Source organism: Corvus moneduloides, chromosome 3 (genome assembly GCF_009650955.1).
Source record: "Corvus moneduloides isolate bCorMon1 chromosome 3, bCorMon1.pri, whole genome shotgun sequence".
Taxonomy (NCBI): Eukaryota; Metazoa; Chordata; class Aves; order Passeriformes; family Corvidae; genus Corvus; species Corvus moneduloides.
Genome location: NC_045478.1, coordinates 73,838,000 through 73,861,269, shown reverse-complemented (window position 1 = coordinate 73,861,269; position 23,270 = coordinate 73,838,000). Strand labels below are relative to the sequence as shown.

Below are 23,270 nucleotides of genomic sequence, written 5' to 3'. Positions count from 1 at the left end.
CTGACATGTCTGGAGTAGGAATGTGTGGACTTGGTTGCCTGATGGTCTTTTTTAGGGTGCAAAGGGGGAAGGGAGAAGGGACAGTTTATAGCTGGGATCTGTGCAGCTCTACTTGGTTCTGAGACACAGTATCATAAGAATATCCATCACACAAGGGATCTGTCTGGAACTGACCATTAAAGGATGTTGCGTGCTTCAGTGACTTCATTTCTGTGAAATGAGCAGCGGATTACTCCAGTGGGAATAATTATGTGGAGTTTAAGTTTGATTCTATTTCTTGGGTTTAATTGTGCTTTATTATTTTTAAAGTATGCACATATTTTTTAATAGCTTGGGGCATGGTTGGTATATTTTTTTAAAAAAATCCCCAACTGTGTGTGTAGGACTTATTTGCAGAAAAAAAAAAACCCTATTTCTTGAAACAGGCTTTTTTTTTCTCTGTGCTGTTCTGTTTAAAGAAAAACAAATTTGGAATTGAAAAGCAACTCTAGGGATATTTTAGGCTGACTATATATGAGGGATTAAGTTCTAATGTGAATCATGGTGATAGAATATGCAAAAATATTAATTACCCAAGATATTTTGTTTGTTTAGTGTTCTAATCAAGCTCAGGATATGGCCAAGTGTATTCCTTATGAACTACTTCTGCCAAAATTTGAGCTTACATAAGGAGTAGTGGTGATGAACCATATATATGTAGGTGTGGGTGACTGCAGCTTTGGTTATTTTTAGATACATTTGAAAACATCATTCTGTAGCAGTTTGCTGGACTGCAAGTTTCCAGAAACTTACTTTTATGGAGGCAGTTGATCGTTTTTGGGAATGGGGTGAGTTGGTACAAGGGGAACAGGACAGAAGAAGAAAGGACAGCTGTGAAAGGAAGGTGATGGACAGATGTGAGGACCTTACATTGTGTCACTTCATTCCTGCCTCTTCACATGATAATAGAAGGCCAGTTGCACTTCATTAAATGCTTTAAAAAGGCAGCAAAGGGGGTTCAGGAGCTGTGGCATGCTATCATTTTCTCTAAGCAACAGCAGCTTCCTGCATTCCTACATTGCAATTCATGTAAAGAAAATTAAGGACAACGAGGTGGTCTGTGTTACCTTGAGTATAAAAATGGCTGTTCTTTTATTTCCATGTTGCTGCTAACCAGAATGTTTCCTTCACACTGATGGAAATAGCTAGGCTTTCTGACCAGGAAGTGGGTGATGTTTTCTGATGCCAAACCATGTTTTATTCTCTCATAAATACAGACCATAACTTCTTTCATCTGTAGTTGCACAGCAGTAGAACCATTAAGTAAGTTAGCACTTTTGTAACAGTAAGAAGCAGTGGTTTTGAGATTGTGTGCAAATATCACAGGTTGTAAAAGAAAACCCTAATATATATAAAGCTAAATGTAAATACATAAATAAAGAAGTATGTAAATCTTTAGAATTTAATCTTTTTGGTGTCTTGACATATATAGCTAAGTAGTGGCAGGAAAGCCTAGTCAAAAATGAGATTTATTGAGACATTCTTATTTGTGAGTACAAGTATGACTTTTTTGGTCTCAGGATCTGTATAAGAGTTATCAGGAGTGCCAGAGCTCTGAACGTGGTGTGAATTTGAATGAGGAGCAAACATAGATAACTTTACTCTGGAACTAATTACAGAAGGCACCTTCATTCTAGAGTTTATTTGGTTCCAGGATCTGGCTCAGATGTACCAGAGATAGATGCAGAAGACGTAGAAATAGCATGTACCAGGGAAAAAGTAACTGCTATCCTTTCCTCTTCCTTGCACTGATAAGGAAAAAAAAATCACTCTAAAAAAGAAATGTGTGCTGCAGTATCACAATAGTTAACTAACTTAACATCTCTTAAAAGTCATGGAAGAAAATGTGGTTTTCATTTAAAAAAAAAAAAGGGAAAAAAGACCAAAACAAAAACATTGCCTTTATAATAGAGGTTGTGTATCCAAGTGCTATTTTGTCATGCAAAGAGTCAAGAAATAATTTATGCTGAGAAATTGTTGAGGGAAATACTTGATTACATCAGTGAAAGAAAATAAAGGCCCAGTTACAGCAAGGGAGTTGTGTTTGTAGGTTTTCTTCAGATGAAGTCTAGAAGAACATATCTGCACAAATACATAGATGTACATGTGTAGTTTTTGTGGAATATAGTTCTAACTTTTTGCTTTTCCCCTTTTTCATCTTACTGTTGTTTGTTTATGGACACAAAACCAAAAGCTTTTGTACATCCTGATAAATATTAAAAAGCAGATATTAAAGTTGGAGATTACCAAACCTTGGGAGCACAGCTCCTGGAGCAGAAAGAAAGCTAAGGCACACCTGGGATCTAATGAGCAGGTTGAAGGAAATGTGTTATTTGTGTCCCATTTTAAAGACTTCCTAGTTTGGTTCAGTTGTGTCTCGTGACTTTTGGCTGCTTGAGCACACACTTGAATTTACTTCTAAGGTAGAGATAGGCCAGACTGCTTTGAATGTAGAATAAAACATTGAACCATTAGGCATAAAGGAAATTGGGTTGTATGGAATAGTGTGTATCAGTTTGGACTGACAAAAGATGCTGCTAGTAATAGATGCCCAAAAAGACATCAGAGGAGCTTCTTACTTTAAAGAGCTAGATGGAAAGAATTGTGGCTTTCCAGCAGTCTGTAAGAACCTGGCACAGACTGCTGCCTTCACATCACAAATCACCACAGAAACTAAAAGGGTAAAGATGGACAAAATTAAATACTTGCTGAGAAGAAGCTAAGTACCTGGAAAACGCAATACAACATTTGCCAAAGATGCATATGGTGCCTAAAAGATTTGATAGACAGACACATATAGATTCTCCTTCATAATAAACTGCTATAATTATAGGGTAGCCTTGTAAATGTACCTCTGTAATCTGCAATGATACTGCATTAGAACCTGAAGAGAAATCAATGTGAAAGAACACATGCAATTTAATGTTGTGGGAGGGTGCATCTTGTTTATATTTTTAGAAAGATATTTTGTACTCTATGCCACTGCTATATCATAGTTGAGGAATTGTCTGGTATTTAAAAATTTTAAAACCTTCAGCTTCTGAAAGTTAATATATGAAAGCTTCTGAAAGATGTATCCTTTCCTTTTACTATTTTTGTCACATATATAGTTGTCGCTAAGTGACATATATAAATGACATATAGCAAGAGGAAGGGATAAAAGAATAGTTTAATATTCTGTCTCAGCTTATCCTGTTATACATATGTCATATGTAAGAAAATTCACTGTGGGGGAAAGGTGTAAAATCTTAGTCACCATGAAAGCAAAATTTCAAGGAGCTCATGTTCAAGTTAGGGAGAAAGAGTGCTTCACAGATTTGCTAATCTGGAAGAATGCTGAAAGCACTGTCACAGCCTATCACAAATATTTAATATGTTGTGAAACTCTGGTGATAGTAGAGATATAATACCTGCTTTTTATAAAACGTAAAATATTGTTGCAAATAAGCCAATTTTCATCATGTTTTGACTGCAGCAGCAAGTAAGGCTTTGGAACAAATCTTGAGGGAGGAAATTAGAAGATATAATTAACTATTGAGTATATGACAAAAGGGTAAAGAAAAATGACAAAATGCAGCATGGTTTTATCAAAGATCAATAAGACTACATTGCTAATATTTTATTTACAGCTGCTTTCTAGACAAAACAAGTGTTCTAAGAAGGCACTCACCTGCATTTCTGTACAAATGGTAACACTGCAAATCATTTATCCAAAGAAAATTCCTGCTGGTTTTAGATAAGGGACTCTGTCATGTTACTTCACTGCTACCAGAGGTAACAGCATCATTTTGGCCTGCCCCCCCTAGAGTTGTGATCGATGGGCTTGGTCAGGCTGTGGAAATTTATTACATAATTAAAACAAGAGTAGACCTGTGTCCTGACCTTTGTCATGGCCATAGCCCTTGCAGGACTTGAAATTTTCACTACCAAGTAAAATTTTTGTTAAACTTCTGTCTTTCTGTATTATGACACAAATTTCAAAATTAGGAACTGAGCTGACCTTAGGATTTCATTCATCAGGGTGAAGGTCTGCATTAATTAGATTTTCACATGCTTCTGCTCTTTCTAGCACGATTTGTGGAAATATGGTGCATGTTTAAGTAATCTTATAACAGACTACTGGGGAATATGCTGAAATTGGTGGTGTTGTCATGTCTCATACCCAGCACAAATGAACAGGTTGTTTTAAAATGTAGCCACTTGGTTCAATCAAGAAACACTATGGATAAAGTAGGAGATGCGTTTGTTTTGAAAACTGTTTGTAAAATCTTTTCTGGGGTGGATTTTTACTTCCTTAATTCAGTGATCTCTCTTTCTCACCTTTATTTTTGGAGAATCCTGTTTTCAAATTTTGTCAGATCTCCACTTTTCCCATGAGGGCATTTCTGGAGGAATTTCAGGGCCATTTGAATGAGGAGCTACCTTTGCTCTGCATGCACTGAGGTGGCCTTGGGGGCAGTGGCAGGATTCTCTTCCGGTGACAGCTAATGCCCTTGCTTCTGAAAGGGAGCATGCACACGTATTCTCTGGCTCTCTTTTGGATGTCTCAAGCACTTGAAGCTGTTAGCATTATGTGTTGCTCTTTCTTTTGCTGTATAATGTGTTGCTTGTTCTTAGCTGAGTTGAAATCTCAGTGATATGCTTATGAAAGTTGTCTTGCACAACCCAGAATCTGTTTAAATTTTAATAATAATTGTGGGGCTAAAATATAGGGAAAAAAGTACTTGCTTGACTTGCACAGGGGTTGATGTACTCTGGTCCTATCCTTAGAACTAGTGAAGAGTACACGGAAAAATTTTAACACTAAACAAGCATACTATGAAAGATAGGACAGTGTAAAATGAGAGAGATTGAGATGCCAAAAAATTCAGAGAGCTTGGCAAAAGTAAAGCATAGTTTTTACTGTGGCAATCAAGTACAGGACTGAGAAATGTGAAATTAATAATTGATAGTTTTATTCTAGTTGTTTGAATAGTCTATGAATGTATTCAATCAATACATTATTTACTGTAATTTAATAAATATGTGTTTCTGACTTTGAAATTACGTTGAACTGTCTGCAGGCAGTGGGAGTGAGGGAGATGGTGTTGATATATGTCTTTTTCTTAATTCTCTTGCTTAGACAGGCTTTCTGCTTTGACTTCTGAATTTAAGATGATGTGTGGGTTTAGTTCATACCATCCATGTGAACAGATAGGAAATCTGGAGGCAGAACATCAGAGAAGAAAAGTCAATCTTCTTGGGTATTTCCACACATCCCTAACTTTATTAATGTTCTAAGTACTAAAATATAAAAGTATATTTTATGTATAATATGATAATATACAATATAAATATGTAAAGACATCAACATATAACATCTGTGGGTTTTTTTCCCCTTAGAAACATAAGCTTTTATACAACTAGCAAAGGCAGAGATGAACTATTTCACTGATAATAAGAACAAGAAGAAATATATTTGACAGTATTGTATCAATTTGTGCCCTAACCCTAGACCTTGACCAATTTTTTTATATTTAAGTTTTATGTTGCCTGGAAATTAGACTTAAAACATATTTTATTTTGTGTTTATTCAAAGCAGAAAGCTTTTTTTTTTCTATTTGTTGTGAAACTATATTGTGCAGAGGCCGGTTGCTTACCAGGTTTTCTGTGTTTTATGTAACCAGGATGTGAGAAAACTGTCACATGATTTTAGGAAAGTATCTGTCAATAAAAATTCAATCCCTTAAAAAAAATTTTAAAAAACCAACCAAACAAACAAAAAAAAACCCAGCTAAAGCAACCTCACAGGATGAGAAATCTAGAATGGTTTACCCATCTAAATCAGAAGAGGATTAAAAACTCTACAGTGAAAAAGAACAATAAATGAAGTTTCTAATCCTGGCATATTCAGCATAATCTCCCAGGTCAGTCTTCAGGCAAACAACAGGCAAAATTAAATTGCTACTTTGTAACTGCAAATGCATATTTAATATGCACTTATGCAGTACTTGGGCTTATTATTTGAAGAAAAGATGGCTAGAATACCAATTTCTGTTTCATTCCCCAGGTTACGTGTGCACCTTGGAAAACTGTTCTCAGCAGTCACATGTTGCACATTATATCTAGGCTGAGTGGTACAGGTTAGCTGAAAAATGGGAAATTTGAAAAGCTTGTGAAATTAAAGGAAAGCATTAAAGAACTTTAATACTTTTTATCATTGAGGTATTAATTTTATATGTGAAATATTAGTGTGCTTGTTCTGTTTGAGACTTGGTAAAGTATATGAACAGTAAAAAGGTGAAAATGGAGTGCGATTGATTTGCCCCTGAAAAATTGTTCATTAAGCTTTTGCTGCATAGTTTGAGAAAATATGATAAATGTGTAAATTTATACTGAAAATTATTTAAGAAATTGCATCTAGCTGAAATTGCTATCTCAGCTAAAAATATGAACATCTTTGCAGTATTTCTGTCTCTCTGACATGTTTGTCTTCTTCTGGCATTCTGGGCCATGTTGGTGCCGCACTAAATGCGGCCTGAGTTAGCTGGCACTTTGCTGACAGAATATGTAGAAAAGGAGATAGAAAAAAAAAGTGAAAGGAAGGAATGATTTAGACTAATATGGGACAGCAGATAGCTGAAGTACAGCATTTTCTTCCTTTTGAATGCAACTCTTTTTTTTCCTCCTATTTTCTCTCTGGTTTTTAGTTCGGGGTTTTTTTTGGTTGTTATTTTTTTGTTTATAAAACTACAAAATTGAAATCCTTTCTAAATGAGAAACCATAAGAAGACTACAATTGTCTTTTCACATTTTGCAAGAATAATAGAAAATGTTAGAAATGGAAATTCACCATTTTGTCTATTTCTTCTTCCTTTTCCTTTATTTCCTCTACTGTCTCCCAAAAATAGAGCAAAGCCTAGGGTACATTTGGCTTCAAAGCTTATGAAATCACTTTGCTGTCTGAGCATTTCTGATCTTACTAAAATGGACAAATAAAAGAGGGAAAAGGAAACAAGCAGATTTCAGCTTTTGAAGATGTAAGCAATATGTGAGTAAGTCAAGTTAACTCTTGAGGTTGCTGAATAGGGTGTTCAGAGCTGGTGTTATACTGAAGCCATTCACTCTGCATTAGGAAGAATTAAAATGGAAAGTCTGTGTCCAGTGTGTGTAGCTGTACTGATGCAACTGCTGTGCTAATGGTGAAAGTGTGGTATAGTGCTCTGGGTTTTTGGAGAAAGGATCACCGAGACAGGCAGAAGGGGGAGCTTTTGGAGTATAACTCATTTTGATCATTAGTCTCAGCTGGTGCTCAGTGACAGCTGTGCTCCTGGGCTTTTGCAAATCCGGCGTAAGGAGGATAGAAGACACATCTTTAAAGATAAATGTGAGGTTATAACAGCAAGATCCTCAGGGAAACATTATTGCAAGCTCTGCTGTAGCACAGCGCCTCAGTGCACGTGTTTGTGTTTTCAGTATGACTATGACTGTTCTAGTTTTCTTCCAATTCTCACTTCCATTCACGTCTCTTCCTGCCCTCAATAATTAAGCAAATGCAAAGCTAACAATATTTTATGATATTGCTGATTCTTAAGGATTTTCTTTCTCACCTTGTAGCTCTTTGAAAGGCTTGTCTTCTGAGCATATCAAAGGTCTATAAGGTGAATTCATTGAGTCAGGACTTGTATTTCTCTATAGACAATACTGAACATGCTTTTACCCACATTTTTCATACAGGGAGACAGTATGGAAGGAAACCATACTTGAACTTGTGAATTTGCATTCAGTAGTGAATAGTTCTACATGTTCTACAGCGGTGGCTTTCACGAACAGTGGTGTTCAATTCTTGATCATAGGGGTTGGGTGAGGACCTGTTGTGTCATACAAGATAAATAGTGCTTCATCTTCATGAGAATGGGAGAAAGAGACAGATCATACACAGGTGGAGAACATGGAATTTGGAAGCAGAGCCAGAAGATTCAGGCTGAGTCACAGTAGCAGAATTATAACAAAATATCCACAGAAATCCAGAATACCTGATACTTCCAAACTTAATTTCATGTTCTCATTCTTTTAGTTGATAAACTGTGTAATCCTTTGCAAGAGAGGAAAAAATGAAAGTCTTTTTATCCCTTACTGGGGTTTAATAAGTCATTCCAAGCTCCTAAAAAATATCTTCTGAGTTTATAGTCATCTTACTTGCTGAAGATTTTTGGCAGGATCCTCAGAATACTGATTTGATCTAAAGCTGGAGTTCCTGTCTAATTCAAAACTTAGTATGCTTCCTATCCCTTGTCAAAATAATTAGGGGAAAGGTAAGAAAAAGGTTCAGGATTCATGACCTGGGATTTCTAGGAAGAAATGTTGTTTTATACGTGAAAAGTGGTAATTTATCCTCTTAGGGGAAAATATATCTCAGAGACCTTGGTTTTAGTTTTTACTGTTTCCACAGAGGGAAAAGGCAGTCAAGAGAAATTCTTTGCTATTCCATTTAACCTTGTAGCAGAAATCAGCCAATCATTTAATAATTATGAAATGATTAATCACTTAATTATTCCAGATTATTTGCAAACATCTTTACCTCTTGAAAGTATTATCTCATTTAATTTAGGTATATGAGGTGATTACGGTGTCTGGGGCCAAAAGCTGTTGCTGCTGCATTTTATTTATAAATTAACAATGTAAAATTGTAGCTCAAAATCTTGTAGTTGACTGAAATTTAGCCTATGCATTAAATATGGCTATGATTTTTTTTTTTTTGCCATTTAGGGTGTAGATGCAGGGATTAACATTGTACAGTCAATATAGATACAAAGTAATTTTAGTTTGAATTAATTCCAGTGTATAGTGCAGATAGACAGGGTACTGGCAATCCATCTGCAGTTCAAAACAGCAGCTGTTAAAAGCCTGTAGGATCGAGTACTAAACAGGTATTTTGCTAAAACTAAACAAAAATAGAACTTTCATTGTGCCCTGAATTATAAACATGATTCCTGTTGCTTCACAAATGTCTCTTACATCAACATCAGTGCAGGCATCGGTGGGGTCAGAGGGCAGTGAGGCGGGAGCAGATTCAGCACCCACCTCCCCAGGCTGATAACGACTTTGGAGCTGAAATGCTTCTGCTATAGTGATGCCTGAAATTAGGTATAAGGGAAATATCAGGTGCCCTTACCTAGGGAGAAACTACTTCTTGGTTAATGGTGGCTTTCAAATGTAATTTTCCCCTGTCAGGAACTACAGTGGCACAGCGAATCCATCCACCAGGCCCTGCATCATGGCATGGTGTTAACTTGAGGAAATGAGCCATATTTTCAAATATCAACACAACTTCTCTTGATAGGATTTACCTCTTCATTTCCCTTTAAGTAAAACTTGTGTTGTCCTTTCTATAACTTTGGTTTCTTTTTATGTTTGCTGGGGGAATGTGTGGTTCTTGCACTGGTATTGTCCACTCAATTTGATTGTAAGCCCTACCTGGTTAGGTACAAAACTTCAGTGGCTTAACACTATGTTCTGTCTGTATTGTATATGTTAAGTACTTTAAGCATACAACTCATTCAGTGCTGATACAGAGATTTTTGTCATAGCTTCTTGCAGTAAAACTTTTTCTCCATGCTTTGAAAACTGAGTATTTTCCAGCTTGCATTTAGTAAAATGTGTTAACTGAATGAACAAAACATATTTCTGTAATTTAAGTTTCTGTCTGTCCTCGATCTCCGTAGCAATTGTAAGGAACACGCAAGCTGCATTAGAGCAGAGATTTATATGAACATGGCTACCTTTGTGTTGAGAATGCTTATTTTTTGATTCAACATATACTTGATAAAAAGAACACCTTAATAGTATTAAAATCAGTTTAAATCAAGTTATTGATTCTTCTAGCTTAAAAAGTAATTGCTAGTATAATTAAATAATTTTTCTGTCCTATTTATTCCAAGACTACTTCATGCGCAGATGGACAAAATGATATAATTTCTCTTACCATAATCTGAATTACTTAAATTCATTACTGACTTCTTTACATATATCCTTCTTTTATGTTGCTTGAATACTAAAGTATTTTTAGACAGTAGTTAAAAACCACCATAAAAATTAAACTCCAACTGAATAGCAACTAAGATTCTGACCAATGCATTTGAACTTAAGCAAGACATTTAAATGCTGTAAAAATTAGCAAATTAATGGGTGGATTAAGGGGAAAAAAAGCCTCATTTCCTGTTTTGTAATTTACAGATATTTTTCCTGCTATTAGGTCAAAGCATAAGAGAGGGGTTCTGAATATGCAGGAAAAAACTCTCTAAACATGACAAGATTATTAAATGTTGAAATATCTGGGGGAAAAAAGAAAAAATCTATCAAGTCTGACATTCAGAAGTCATGGATACCCTTTTAATATATAATATAGTATGCAGAAATGTGTCTTTTTCTTGCATAATCCTTTCTTTTTGGGTGTGAGCAAAGTGACCTGTGGTCAACAAGAAAGACAGACTGTCTTCAACTAATAAATTATTTTGAAAATTTGAAAATTAAAAACTGAACAGTGATAGAGGGATACAGTAAATAAGCAGTTTTGTTAGCACTGCATTATAGGTGGTGTAACCAAGGAACAAAGGCAAATTGATTGAAAAATGTAACAAAATTTATGTCTCTTACAAGTTTATCTCATAGCTTATCTCCTGTCTTATTCCCTTGAATGTATTGCATTTTGTCTAATAAAGGGCTAGGAAACTTGGACTAATAATGAGATAATTATTAGATCTTTAGATGTGGCGAAGAAAGTCTTAGAAATATTTTCCAACATTTTAATGCATTATTTATTTTAGGGTGTATTGCCAGATGAAGTTAAAATAATACAGAAACTTCTGGCCAAATGTCACTTACAATATTCTTTTAAAATTGCTTCCAGATGTTTAAAAGAAAAATCCTTTTAGTATGTTCAGAAAGCCTGGAAAATTTTACATTTTGAATAAGTTTAATGTTCAATCAGAAATCTTGTGTGTAAAAATCAGTAGAATTATAATAATTATTATTATGCTAAATTACACTAAAATGCCTTCTTAACACAGTTTGGGTTTCTTTTGTTTTGTTTTTGGTGGGTTTTTTTGAAAATACCTTTGTCTTTGAATGAGTGGGTGAAAAAAACAGGCAATAGAAGCTTATTTAGGTACAAACTGTATTCCTAGCTGTTTTATACTCAAACATGAAATTAACTTTTTTACTCCATTTGTCTTTTCTCTTTCAGTATATCTATTTAATCTCCTTATCAATATAACATAAATCTATAAATCTGAACTTCGGCATCTTTTTACATTTGACATTTTAGAGCTTAAGCAACTTAACATTCTTACAAAGTAGATTTTACTGCAACCTGAGTATGTAACTAATTTTTATAGTCTATTTCTGGCTAAGTTCACAACGCATTGTCATCTTTCAAACCACTAACATTTTCTCCTCTAATATATTTTATAACATATGCTTTCCTTTCATGTTCTGGTTGGATAACAAAAGAAAATACTTTGATCATAAAATCTGGCCCTGTAAGAAGAATAAGTATCTTCTTGCTCTTTAAAGGCTTTACTTCTCTGAATTGCTGTGACACTGCATTTTAGTTTGTATACAATACAATTTTATATGGAATAGTTATGAGGGGTTTTTGTTACTATTCTTTTATTGAGAGTGTCTCCGAAGAAACAGAGCACAATTTCTCAAAGAATATAATAACTTTATGATTCAAAAAACAAAGGCTCATTCCAGGAGCTGAGAGACTAAACTCTATGCTAACTTTTGTGATGTCTTTGAAGAAGTTGTTTCATCTCATGGTAATGTCTTGGTTTTCCCTTCAGAACAATTGTACAGGAAATTGATGCTACAATAACAACTCATGGGTTTTGTACATACTTCACAGTGAAGCCAGCGCATATATATGTATACATATAATATATACATATATTTTCTTGAATGTCCTAATTATTCAGGCTCCAGATCATTTACAGTCATTATGTAGAAATATTTTACATTAAAGACTTACTATCAGATACATTTCTTAAGAATTCTTTTTTTTATTTAGTATTTTTTACTTCAGATAGTTCAGGTTTTCAATACGCATTGTAATGCCAATACCTGTGTTCTGCATATAGCTACAAATTCTTATTTCTCTCTCATCACCTTGGCAGGACGAACTCTGCTGGAAAAGCTCTTCAGCCAGCAGGAAAACGCACCACAAGAAGAAGCAGAAAAACTCTGTTCTCGCATTATTGCAATGGGTCTTTTGCTTCCATTCACTGACTGCTTCAGAGAGCCATGTAATCAGAGCGCCCAGCAAAGCACACCCACGTTTGATGTAAGTACTGAAAAAGTTATCTTTTGCCTCCTTTTGAAGCAGGACATGATTTGCTAATGGTTTATCCCTCCTGATAGAATTCTGTTTGTCATTTTAATGAAAATTGCCCTTAGAGTGACCATCTATTTTTCTGTGCTCAGGTATGTACACTTTTGTATCCATGTAAGCATAAGAACGTTCTCCTATAACTTGATTTCTTTTAAACTCCTATCTTAGCCTGCCATACTGTTCTTCATGTGCAGTTTTCATTAAGGCGTCTTCTTTGAATCAAAGCATTCTATACGACCACCAAGATTTCTATCGATAGCTGCTTCTCCAAAAAATATAAATGAAAGGAAAAACAGAAAGCAGCATGTCACAAAATTTTACAGAACACAGACTGGATGTCTATGCTAGACTTTTTTTTTTCCTCCCCTGAAAATACTTTTTGATACAAAATAGTGCAGGGGTCAGTGCAAGTTCTCTGGCATTCCAGCTATAGTGTTATCTGTGCTTTCCTAAATATCTGTGTTTTCCTAAATAACCCAGTTTATCTACAAAATCGTCCCATGGTCCCTCTAACAATATTATATGCTTATGTTTTGGATTTGGTGTTACTATTTGTTTTTAAGATGCAATATTTGAAACATTTTTAACTGGTTTTTGAAATTAATTGAAAAATGCAGGTTAACTATAAAACTGAGCTTACTCAGGCAACTTAAAATCACACAGCATTTGAAAGTACTTGGGGTTAAATATGCTCATAAAAGTTACTGCAAAAGACAAGTTTCTTATTTTTCAGGTTGTTTAAAAGAGTCTGGTAATGTTTTCAGTTCTACTGCTGTTGCTATATATTCAGCAATGTCCTTTAGAGTATTGAATATCATATCCCTAAAAAGCTTCTCTGTTATAAATAGATTTTTTACCAAATTCGAAGTTTTGAAAGAAGCAGAAAAGGCTCCTTTTTTAACTGATATACCATGCTTTGTGTAACAGGTATTTTAGTTACTTAGTTTAGTTAGTTTAGTTAGTTTAGTTTAGTTAGTTTAGTCTTTTGTTTAAAGTATCTGACAGGAGGGACATATTAGTAGCCTAGTACCATGTCAACCATCTGTCAAGGTCAGGAATTTAAGATGTTGCTGGATTAGCAGTGTTCTTAATGTGACTTGGTCTATCAGTAAGCCACAAATGTCACAGCTTCTGTGACTATTTTTCTGTATAAATCCACTAAATAGATCACACTCCTGGTAAAACAGTGTCAGATGTGGTGTATGGCCCTGTTATGTAACCAATAGTTCATTCTTCTTCAAGGGAGCACGCAGCTGTCTTGAACACTGGGATCTCAATAACTGAATTCCCCATGGTGCAGAGCTGAGAGCTGCTGATATTGAGTTTTGGAATAAGTTTCTCCTCCAGCCTTGGTGACCACAGTACAGGAGCACTGATCAGTTTATTCATTACATGTTCTCTGAAATGAAAATATTTAGGCCTTGCAGTATAAATTCTAATGGCTGAAAAGTTGAAAATTCTCCATCTCCTAGTTTCTTAGAGTAAATAAAATATTTTACACGAATAAATGCTAACTATTACGTAAGGGAATGAAAAAATTCAAAATTAGCACCAAAAATTATGGTGGTGCTGAATATTACTTAAAAAAGGACATGTAAGGTTGGTGAGTCGTGTCCTCTTTTGCATCTCTCTCCATGTTTGTACCTTGGGTTTTTTTTCTTATTCACGTTTTTCTTGTTTGTTCATTTGCAATTTTTAAAATTCATTAGAGCAAGACTTGAATGTTGATCTAACAGATTATATCAAAGACACACGAATCACACTATCCTTAAGTAATACCTAAATTTCACCCATCTAGAATTAAGAGGTACATTTATTAACCTTACTCCAAAACTGGGAGCAGAGCCAGACCCATATTATTCCTTCACCTCCAAGCTCATCAGACCCCCAGTTCAGTTTCAGATTGCCTCCAGTTTGTCAGATGTCATTTTCACTCAGCTGGAAGTGCCATCAGCAAAGCTTCTGTAGCTCTGTCCTGGTCCCTGCCACCTTGTTGTTCTTCCTCCCTTCTTCATCCAGCTATGGTGCTTGCCTGTTCCTTAATGTTACTTCTTTGGCTGTTTTGATTTTCATCTTAGACTGGTGCTTGTAAAGTCTCTTAGGTCACTCCTTCAGAATATATAAATTTTTTGCAGAATTTCCAACAATTTTTCCACTGAAACCCTTCTTTGAATCCTGCCTATTCTCCTATTGTGACATATCCCTTGTATTTCTGAACTTTAAAGTACTATTTTTTTTTACATTGAATAAAATCCATTATTCCCTTAAGTGTGGTCCCACAGACTTTATTTTTTGAAGATGTTGTGTTACAGTTTATGAAAACAATTCAGTAAATTTTGTTCACTATCTATTGCTCATGGCTTGAGATGAATATAAACAGATTATTTAAAAGTCCTATACCCTCACTTTGATCCCCTTTTCTGGATTGCCTCTAGTGAATTTAATTTAACGTGGCTAATGCTGAAATCTCTTTAAATGTTTGCAATTGCACATTCTGATTATATTCTCATTTTCTTTATTATTCGTGCCTGCTGGTCACCTCTACTTTTCCCTGTCTTAGAAATGTTTATCCAAATCTTGTGTCTGTTTTCTCAGTAAGGCAAGAGATCTGGTTTGCTTTTCTTCTCCCAAGATATTCCAGGCTTCGGTGTAGGCCATTTAACAATGATACATGCCCTCTTTTTGATTTCTTCTTGTATCCTATTTCTTTCTCTTCCCTTCTGTCTGACTGCAATTAAGCAGTGCATTAAAAGTAAAGAGAACTTTCACAGCTCTTAGTTTCTTGGGCTAGTATTCTAATGTCTCCTAGAAGTTAGTTTAATTTAAATTCTTGGCATGTGTGACTCTGGTGTATGCTATGCTTTGTGGATATGGTGCTTACTCCTTTTTTCATATATGGTAAACGTGAAGGATCAATAAATGCCAAATGAGAGCACAAATCTTCAGAGAATTAGTATCTGTCATCACATTTATGCTCAGGACAGTGTCTAGTTTCCAGAGGCTTATATATTAGTCAGATCTTTGGATAAATTTTAATGATGATTGGAGGTGGCATGTTCATGAAGTATCTCTGAACTTTTTGTCAAATTACCCCAAAGGACAGAAATTTTAGAACTGTTTGAAGACCTTATGAGAAAACTTGCATGCTCAGTCTTGGCCTGTTTTATCATTTCTTTTGAAACATGATGGCAGTTGCCCAGAATAAAAGATTAGTCTAAAAAATAAAAGTTGAACAGAGCTTTAAAGTAACAGAAATAGACAGGGTTGGGGGTTTTAAGATGTTTGCCGTTGAGAAACGGTGGAAGCTTTGGTTATAGCTCTTCCTACCTACTCTTACAATGTAAAAAAAGTATCTTAAAGAGTAAGTGAATGTTCAGTGGCAGGTTCTCTGTCTAGAAATATGTTGCCCTGACTGCTAGTTTCCCATTTGCTGGAGAGATGCTAATTATTGCTTCATGTATGTCATGATGACTTACTCATCAGGCTATCTTTAGTCTTTCATGCTTCTGCTAGTATATTATAAAAGAGAACCAGAAGGTTGAACTAAAAAATAAATAAAATCAAGTAATTAAATGGGTAACTTAGATTAGCAAAAGCCTACAGAAAGCATGTTCTCTGAAAAAATTTCTTGTCTTTTGAATAGCTGTCGACTGCTTGCCTTTTAAATTTTTCCTTTTTTAGCAGTTGTGAGTTATTCAAGAGGGTTTCTAAAGATTCAAATTAAAATAAAATACCTTCTGAGTGAATGATATGAAAGAAATTAATGCCTTGTGAAAAACTCTTCCATTTGTAAACTGAAGAATCATAGAATCATTAAGGTTGGTAAAGACCTCTAAGATCATCAAGTCCAACCACTAACCTGGCACCACCATGTTCACCATTAAAGCACATTCCCAAGTGCCATATTCACATTCCTTTTGAACTCTTCCAGGGATGGTGATTCTACCACTTCCTTGGGCAGCCTGTTCCAATGCCTGACTACTCTTTCAGTGAAGAAATTTTTCCTAATATCCAATCTAAACCTCCCCTGGCGCAGCTTGAGGACTTCTCCCCTTGTCTTGTCTCCTGTTAGCTGTGAGAGCTACCAATCTTCCTACATGTAGTGCAGCTGTAGTCTTCAGCTTTTTAGCATGTTTCCTCATCATATTTTCCCATTAGAGTAGAACAAACATGAAATTGTCTTGGCTAAGTGGTCCATCTTTGGCAAGAATGTAACAACAGGCAAGTTTTGTCTTCACCTGTTGGAGGATTGCAGCTTTAATAAGGAGAGATCTCATCCACTTAGGTTCTCTCTTAATATTCTCAGAGAGCCATCAGTAATGTGTATAAATTATACATATTTGCATTAGAATTTAAACTGTTTATACATCAATTAAAGAAGCTGGCATTTTCCTATCAGTGTGAGGTTTCTTTAACATCTCAGTGCTAAGAAATATCAACAGGACTTGGTGTTAGCATTTTATCCAGTAGTTGCAATTAGCACACACTGTGGATGCGTAGTCCCTAATTATGACTTCCCATTTCAGATTTTCCAGTTCATGTTGTATAGTCTTAAGCTACGGGCAGTTTTTTATTTCATAGCAAGTTTCTATGTTTTTTCTGACAAACTTTTCGAGTAACTTTGTGTTGCTTCTGAGCAATAGGTTTAAAACACTTAAACTCTTAATGAAAACTTAAATAATTTTGTGATAGGGGCTTTTTTTATAATTTTGTAAGTGCTTTTGAGAAGAAAACCAAGCACACCTTAGTATCCATACCGTATTCCTTGTCTGAGGAACATAATCTCTATTTCACACTGAAGGGTCCAATAACTGCTTCTTTTCAAGTGGCACTAACCAGAAGTACCATCTTCTTTCATCTTTCTTTGTTTCTAGTTTGATTTTGACTGGGCTATCTCTCTATGTCTCTTTTCAGTGCTTCTGTTTAATCCTCTTACTGTATTGAGTACAGCTCTTAAGGCCTTCTTGATTTGTCAACAATTTCAGCACATTCTGTAATGAAAGGGCTAAATAACATCATCTGGATGGTACCTTTCTTTGCCATGCTATGATGTGATTTTATAGAGTCATGTTTGACAGTTTGGGATAGGCACTGCCCCTTGTGCCATTTGTAGTTATGATGCCTGACTAGGCTGTCATCTGTTTCTGAAATAATGCTTCCCCAAGGAAGCAGAGAGACAGAGAGCATAAATGGAAAACACTACAAAAAATGGTTGTTTTCCTATTATCTCCTGGCCACCTGTGGTGATGCAAATGCTTTCTAAGGAAATTAAGATGCTGCTTTCTTTCTGCTGAGTAGTAGCAGATGGTGGAACTTTGCAAGTCGGAAGAAAGAGAAATTAGTGACGTGAAGGCTTGACTTAATTTGAACTTATTTGCACTGCTTGTATCAGTCTGAAAATTAGTGGGTAAACAGATTGCAGATAGACTCCTTTCTCAGAAGGCAGAGAGCCAAAATACCAGTGATCATTTCTTTACCAAAGAACTTTCCCAAGTACTGACACCAGCTAGGAGAACTTCAATTCTAAACTGCAGCACAGAGCTGGCAACAATGCATGCAGCATTTCTTCAAGCCTACTTTCAATGCTTGGGCATATAATGTATAAGACTGAATGTAGTCCCATTTTAGGAAATCTGTCAGAGCAGTACCTTGGAGTCAATAGTGAATAAGACTTTAAAAGTGAACAAGTGAAAACTGTGGACTACAGCAGAGAAAACAGATTATTAATCTTTGTTTGTAGTGTAGGTTACCATGGCAGTTCATTTTGACTAAACCAAAGCCCCCATGCCTCCTCTTCCATTGCCCAGTCACACTTTGTGACACTTTGTCTTTTGTGGTGAGCAACTCTGAATATTCTTGAGTGTAGTAAAATAGAAACAGTTGGTTGATCATTGGGCTGAAGTATTGCTTTTATGCTACTTTCCTGCTCCCATTTTTCTTTTTTTTCAATTTTAATTACATATTTATTTAGAGTTGTTAGCTCTGGCCCTGCAGCTTTCTACTCTTTTTACTCCTTTTCTTTTTTTCTTTCTCTTTCTCTTTCTTCTTTCTGCCTACTTGTGGTGATGCTACTGTATACACTTTCAACTAAAATGCTTTATGTGTGGGATGTTGCTAAGTTTTCAGGTTTCTTTTTGCAATGAACATTTCTTACCTGCTTGTTCTGAAAAACTGCTTCAAGAGCCATATACTGACTGTTAAGTTTATACCACCTGTTTGAATTTTTTAGTATCATTGTGCATATGGTGAAGGTGGTGGTCAGCCTGTCACCTCAAGAGATCTTTATATTCTATGACTTTCTCTAGGTTAGTTCTCTTTCTTCAGAATTTCATTCATAAAAAGATGTTTTTTCTTGCTTGGAATTGTGAATAAATGGAGGGTTTAATTTGCATATATTGCATATCTCTCTTTCAAATAGAGTTTTATAGTAGTAAAAATCACATGATCAAATTGCATAGAGGTGAAAAGAATTTTCTAAGGAAGCAGTTTGATTTGGGTAATTCAGATTTTTCAGAACCCAAACTTACTGAAGAACTGTGTCAGTGTAAATGAAAACAACTCCTGATGAAGGAGCTTCTTGTCTTGGCTTACATTTTCTTGTGAGTCAATAAGAGGACAAACCATCAGGTCATGTCAGTAATAGCTGATAACCTCGTGGTCTTGGCATGCAGCCTTCCAAGTGGGTGTTCTAGTTGGATGTGTAGAGAGGCTAGGTCTTGATCTCTTTTCTTGAAGGGTAGCCACTGTTCCCTCTTCCAAGGAAAGTTTACTGTAAGCTCACCAGTTGAACCTGTTCAGCTACATTAAGTGTAGAAGTTGCTGGGGAATAGGAAAACCAAGACAACAACTCTGGAACAGAATAAGAATAGATGTGGAAATCTGAAATTTACTTTCCTGATTTCCTTTTCCCGTGAGTGTTCTAACTGCAGGGCTATTGGCTCTCTTTACCTCTCCTGGAATATTGTGTTGAATCCTGAGCAAAGTTTGATGGGATCAAACATATTTTTTCTCTCTGGTTGAGAAGGTTGAAGTCATTCCATGGGAAATGTATGTTTCATGATCTTTGACACTTGAAGTGTTTTTAAATTCATTGTTGAGGCACACTGGTTCCCTGAAAAGAAAAAAAATCCCTTGACTCAAGTAAAATGCTTATGTAACAAATTTAGTTCATGAGGATAAAGTGCTGCTTCAGCAGCACATTACAGTATTATGAAGGACTTGCTCTTTTCAACCTTGGAAAGCATCTGTGCTCACTAGTACAGCCAAAGGTAGCACAAGTTGAGGGCCATGTTTAATTACTGCTCTGGTTCTGTCAGTGGCAAGACAGAGCTTTGTTACTGAACCTGTCCTCAAAAAGTAAACCACTTTCCCCATTCTTAAATGTATTGATTTCTTTATTTCAAAAGCTGCTTAAAATAAAGCAGTCTCCTGCTGCTAAGAGCATTTTGAGGTAGTCTGGCTCTAGTTTCTCAAACTAAAACCTTGGTTCTCCAATTAACTCTTTGTCTGCAGTGGAGAGCATGCAGTTGGCTTTCTTTCATTTTAGAGGCTGTATACTTAAGTATACTAGAATGAATAAACCTCCTGAATGGAAAAAAATTAATTCCTTCCATGCATTTGAAACAGACTAAATGCCAAGAAATTATATACAAATGTGGACAAGCTCTTTGGAGCTCTTAGCCTGGAAAACACCTCTGAGATGGAGTCTGGGCCCTTCTCATCCCAAGTAACAAAAAATGTAATTGCTCTATGCGTTTATCTTGTTCCATCTTAAATACAGTTACACTTTTTCCTCTCCCTGTTCTTGTTCCATCTTAAATTCAGTTACACTTTTTCTTCTCCACATTCTTCAACCTCTTCCTACTGAAAAAATGTCATCCAGAGTGATTTGATGAGTAGGAACCTCCTTGTAACGACTGCTCTGTGTTTACTCCTGCCCCATTTATACTCGCCTGTGAACACGCCAACACTTCTGTTCTCCCTTTTCAGGATAACTTCGAATGTTTATGGTTCTAGAGAAAAATTTTTCAAGTGTACTATTTAAAAAAGAAAATCTCTGCCAAATAGAGCCCTATTGCATCACAGCTCAACACAGGAACCACCAGGAAAGTTAGTACAAATGCACTGTCAAGTAAGAAAGTTTAGAGGTACTGCTAATGTACTTTCTCCCTCTACCACTGTAGAGCATTGTGCTGCTGTACTGCCTCACCTTTCCCATCTGACTGTGCTTTGGTTTTTTTCCTTGAGAATTGTCAAAATACTTCTGGTCAGATTTTTTTCCCCTTGATTCTCACACTGCTAATTCATGCTTTTGCAGCCATTGGGGGCAAAAGTGTATACACCTATTGCTATTTGAACTCCACCTCCTATACCTCTTTTAAAAGTTTCTTACAATGGATATTTTTGTTCTTTGAACTGGACGCAGATAAACAGCTGATTAAAAACAGAAATGACATTGAGCAGAAGGTTGTATCACCTATATATCTCCAGGAGCAACGCAGCATACATTCAAGGTTGCATGTTATATTCCTACAGTGAGGAATACACTACTCTGTAACTCATTCTGTGGCCCAGGGAACAAAACTGTTCTTTCTATGAAAAATGTATGACCCCTCTTCAAAAATCTCTAGGCCCACCAGAATCACTTCAGATGTTTGTTGCAGGTCTAGCTCATGGCCATAGTTTTGGGTTCACTAGCTCCATGTTATTTTCTAGAGTAGCTTCCAACATCCATTTGCATCTTTAAAGATAAACCAGAAAGAATCTACAGCTCAAGCAGTGAAGGAATATATTTAATATTTAATTTATTATGTACTTGAAGTGTAATGCTGTGGTACCAGAGAAGGAAAAGTTGTAACAAAAAGCCATTCTCTGTGCATACTGAGAGCTGTCTGGGAAGGGAGTGAGTTAAACTACAGACCTGACTCTCTGCTAGCATCTATAAGTGGTAAAGTGTATATTGATTAGGTACCATCAGATCCTGCAGGCAGTTTGCCTCGCCCATGTGCAGATGCTCTGCACTTTTGAGAACCAGTAGAAAGTGCTGTGTAAGGATGTGTGGAAATGAGAACTCTTCTTGACATCATGTTTAGTGTGCTGGACTCAGACAGCTTGAAGATTCCAGTGTCTGCCCAGAAATGAATCTGAATAAATAAGACTGGGATCATTCATTACAAGGATATATATGTAATTTTTTCCCTCAAAAGAGAAGCTTTAAAAACTAAATAGTGGAGTTTGAGCAAGATGAAGTGGAAATTCCAGATGTATCCACAACTTGATCATGGTAAGTGTATTCACTGACTGTATGTACAATGATATTTAGTAAAAATTGCGTCTGAAATGAAAAGATTAAAGGAGAAAAGTTGAATGTGGAAATCTAGGTTCATGGATGATTACTTTGCAATTATTAATACTAAAAACAAATCTGGATTTTTTCATTTGGATTATTTTGTTTCTTTTGCTTCAACAGGACTTCAGCAACACAGAATTGGCTGCATATATCTTTCTTCAAACTGTTCTAATAATCATGTACATTTATGGCATTATCAGATTTGAAAAAGGAGAAATGAGATGACTTAGTATATTAACTGACAAGGAGCTAAAGACAAAACATAAAGAGGATTAGGTTTTGGACCGTAGTTTCAATATGTAGGAATTAGGACATTAAAATGATTTGTATTTTTGAAGGGCATGAAAGTAGACAGGGTTAATCTTTTCCCTTTTAAAGTGTAATTTATGGACTATCAACTTGCCTCCAGAGCTTCAGACTACCTTTCTGTCATGAGGGTTTTTCATATTTTAAATTACATTTACAAGCTTGCAAGTAATCTAAAAAAAGTTGTTGTTAAATACCTTGTTTATGTGTTGAAAATGGATATGTTTTCATTGTAGTGCAAGTCGAAGGCATTTTTGGAAAGTCTACATTTACATCTGTAAATTTCCATTACATGAGGAGTCTATTCCATTGTCCTTCTCTGCACTGAACAGTGAATAAAAAAAATCCCCCCCAAATGCAACACAAACAAATAATCCTGTCTTTTATACTCACAAAGCTCCAATGCTGGGTTAAGAGTTGTTTATTGAGTTGTGTGATGTTTTAATTTATAACTGCTTGTATAGAATATGCTGTAAATTATATCAGCAAGAATATGGGTACTTCATATTTTCTTACCTTCATAATGCATACCATCTGTACAATAATTCTGAGATTCTTTTTTTTTTTTAAATGTATCTTGATTCATATGGACTAATCTTACTTCAAGAATCTGTCGCTAAATTATTGTATTGTGTCTTTCAAGAACCGCCATGGTGAAATGTCATGCCCAGGAACTAAACTGTTTGTCTTCCTTGTTTATGCTATGTCAATATTATCTACAGCCAGTTGTCTTTTGTTTTACTGCCCTATAACCCTACCTGTAATCCTATTGAAGTCATCTGTGCTTAGCCAGTTAACCGTGTGCAGAGCATGTTCTTCCCTGTGTTCCTTGGACTGTATAAGGTGGTAGAGTGGGCAAGAAAAAAATAGTTCTGGTTTGTCTCAATGACTTTTTCAAGTCTTACTTACCTCTGTGTTTTTGAGATTTAAATGGTGCAGAAACAAGACAAATAGCAAAATCCAGCACTTTTTCTCTGCACAGTATGTACAGGTAGGACTCTCCTCCTTTTTATTCAAAAAGTATTGGAAATTGGGCAGAAACTCAGAAATACGTATCCTCTAAAAAGCTGGAAATAGACAAAGGGAGAGAACTAAGTGACTCAAAGGACTGAATTAATCAAGCCTTTTCAGATGTTCAAAGAGAGTAGCATGGTAATGGGAGAAGGAACATAGAGTTCAGGGCTATGTAAAGAACCTGATGTTATT

General features: G+C 35.7%; 1 protein-coding gene across 4 annotated transcripts in view; it reads left to right on the top strand.

Moving 5' to 3' along the window:
- FMN2 (formin 2) overlaps nt 1-23,270 on the top strand; it is a 166,291-nt gene that overhangs the window by 20,313 nt on the left and 122,708 nt on the right. For all 4 annotated transcript variants that reach the window (XM_032102204.1, XM_032102201.1, XM_032102203.1 and 1 more), the window contains exon 3: nt 12,195-12,361. In XM_032102204.1, coding sequence (XP_031958095.1) covers nt 12,195-12,361 — 167 coding nt within the window. The remainder of the gene's footprint in view (nt 1-12,194; nt 12,362-23,270) is intronic.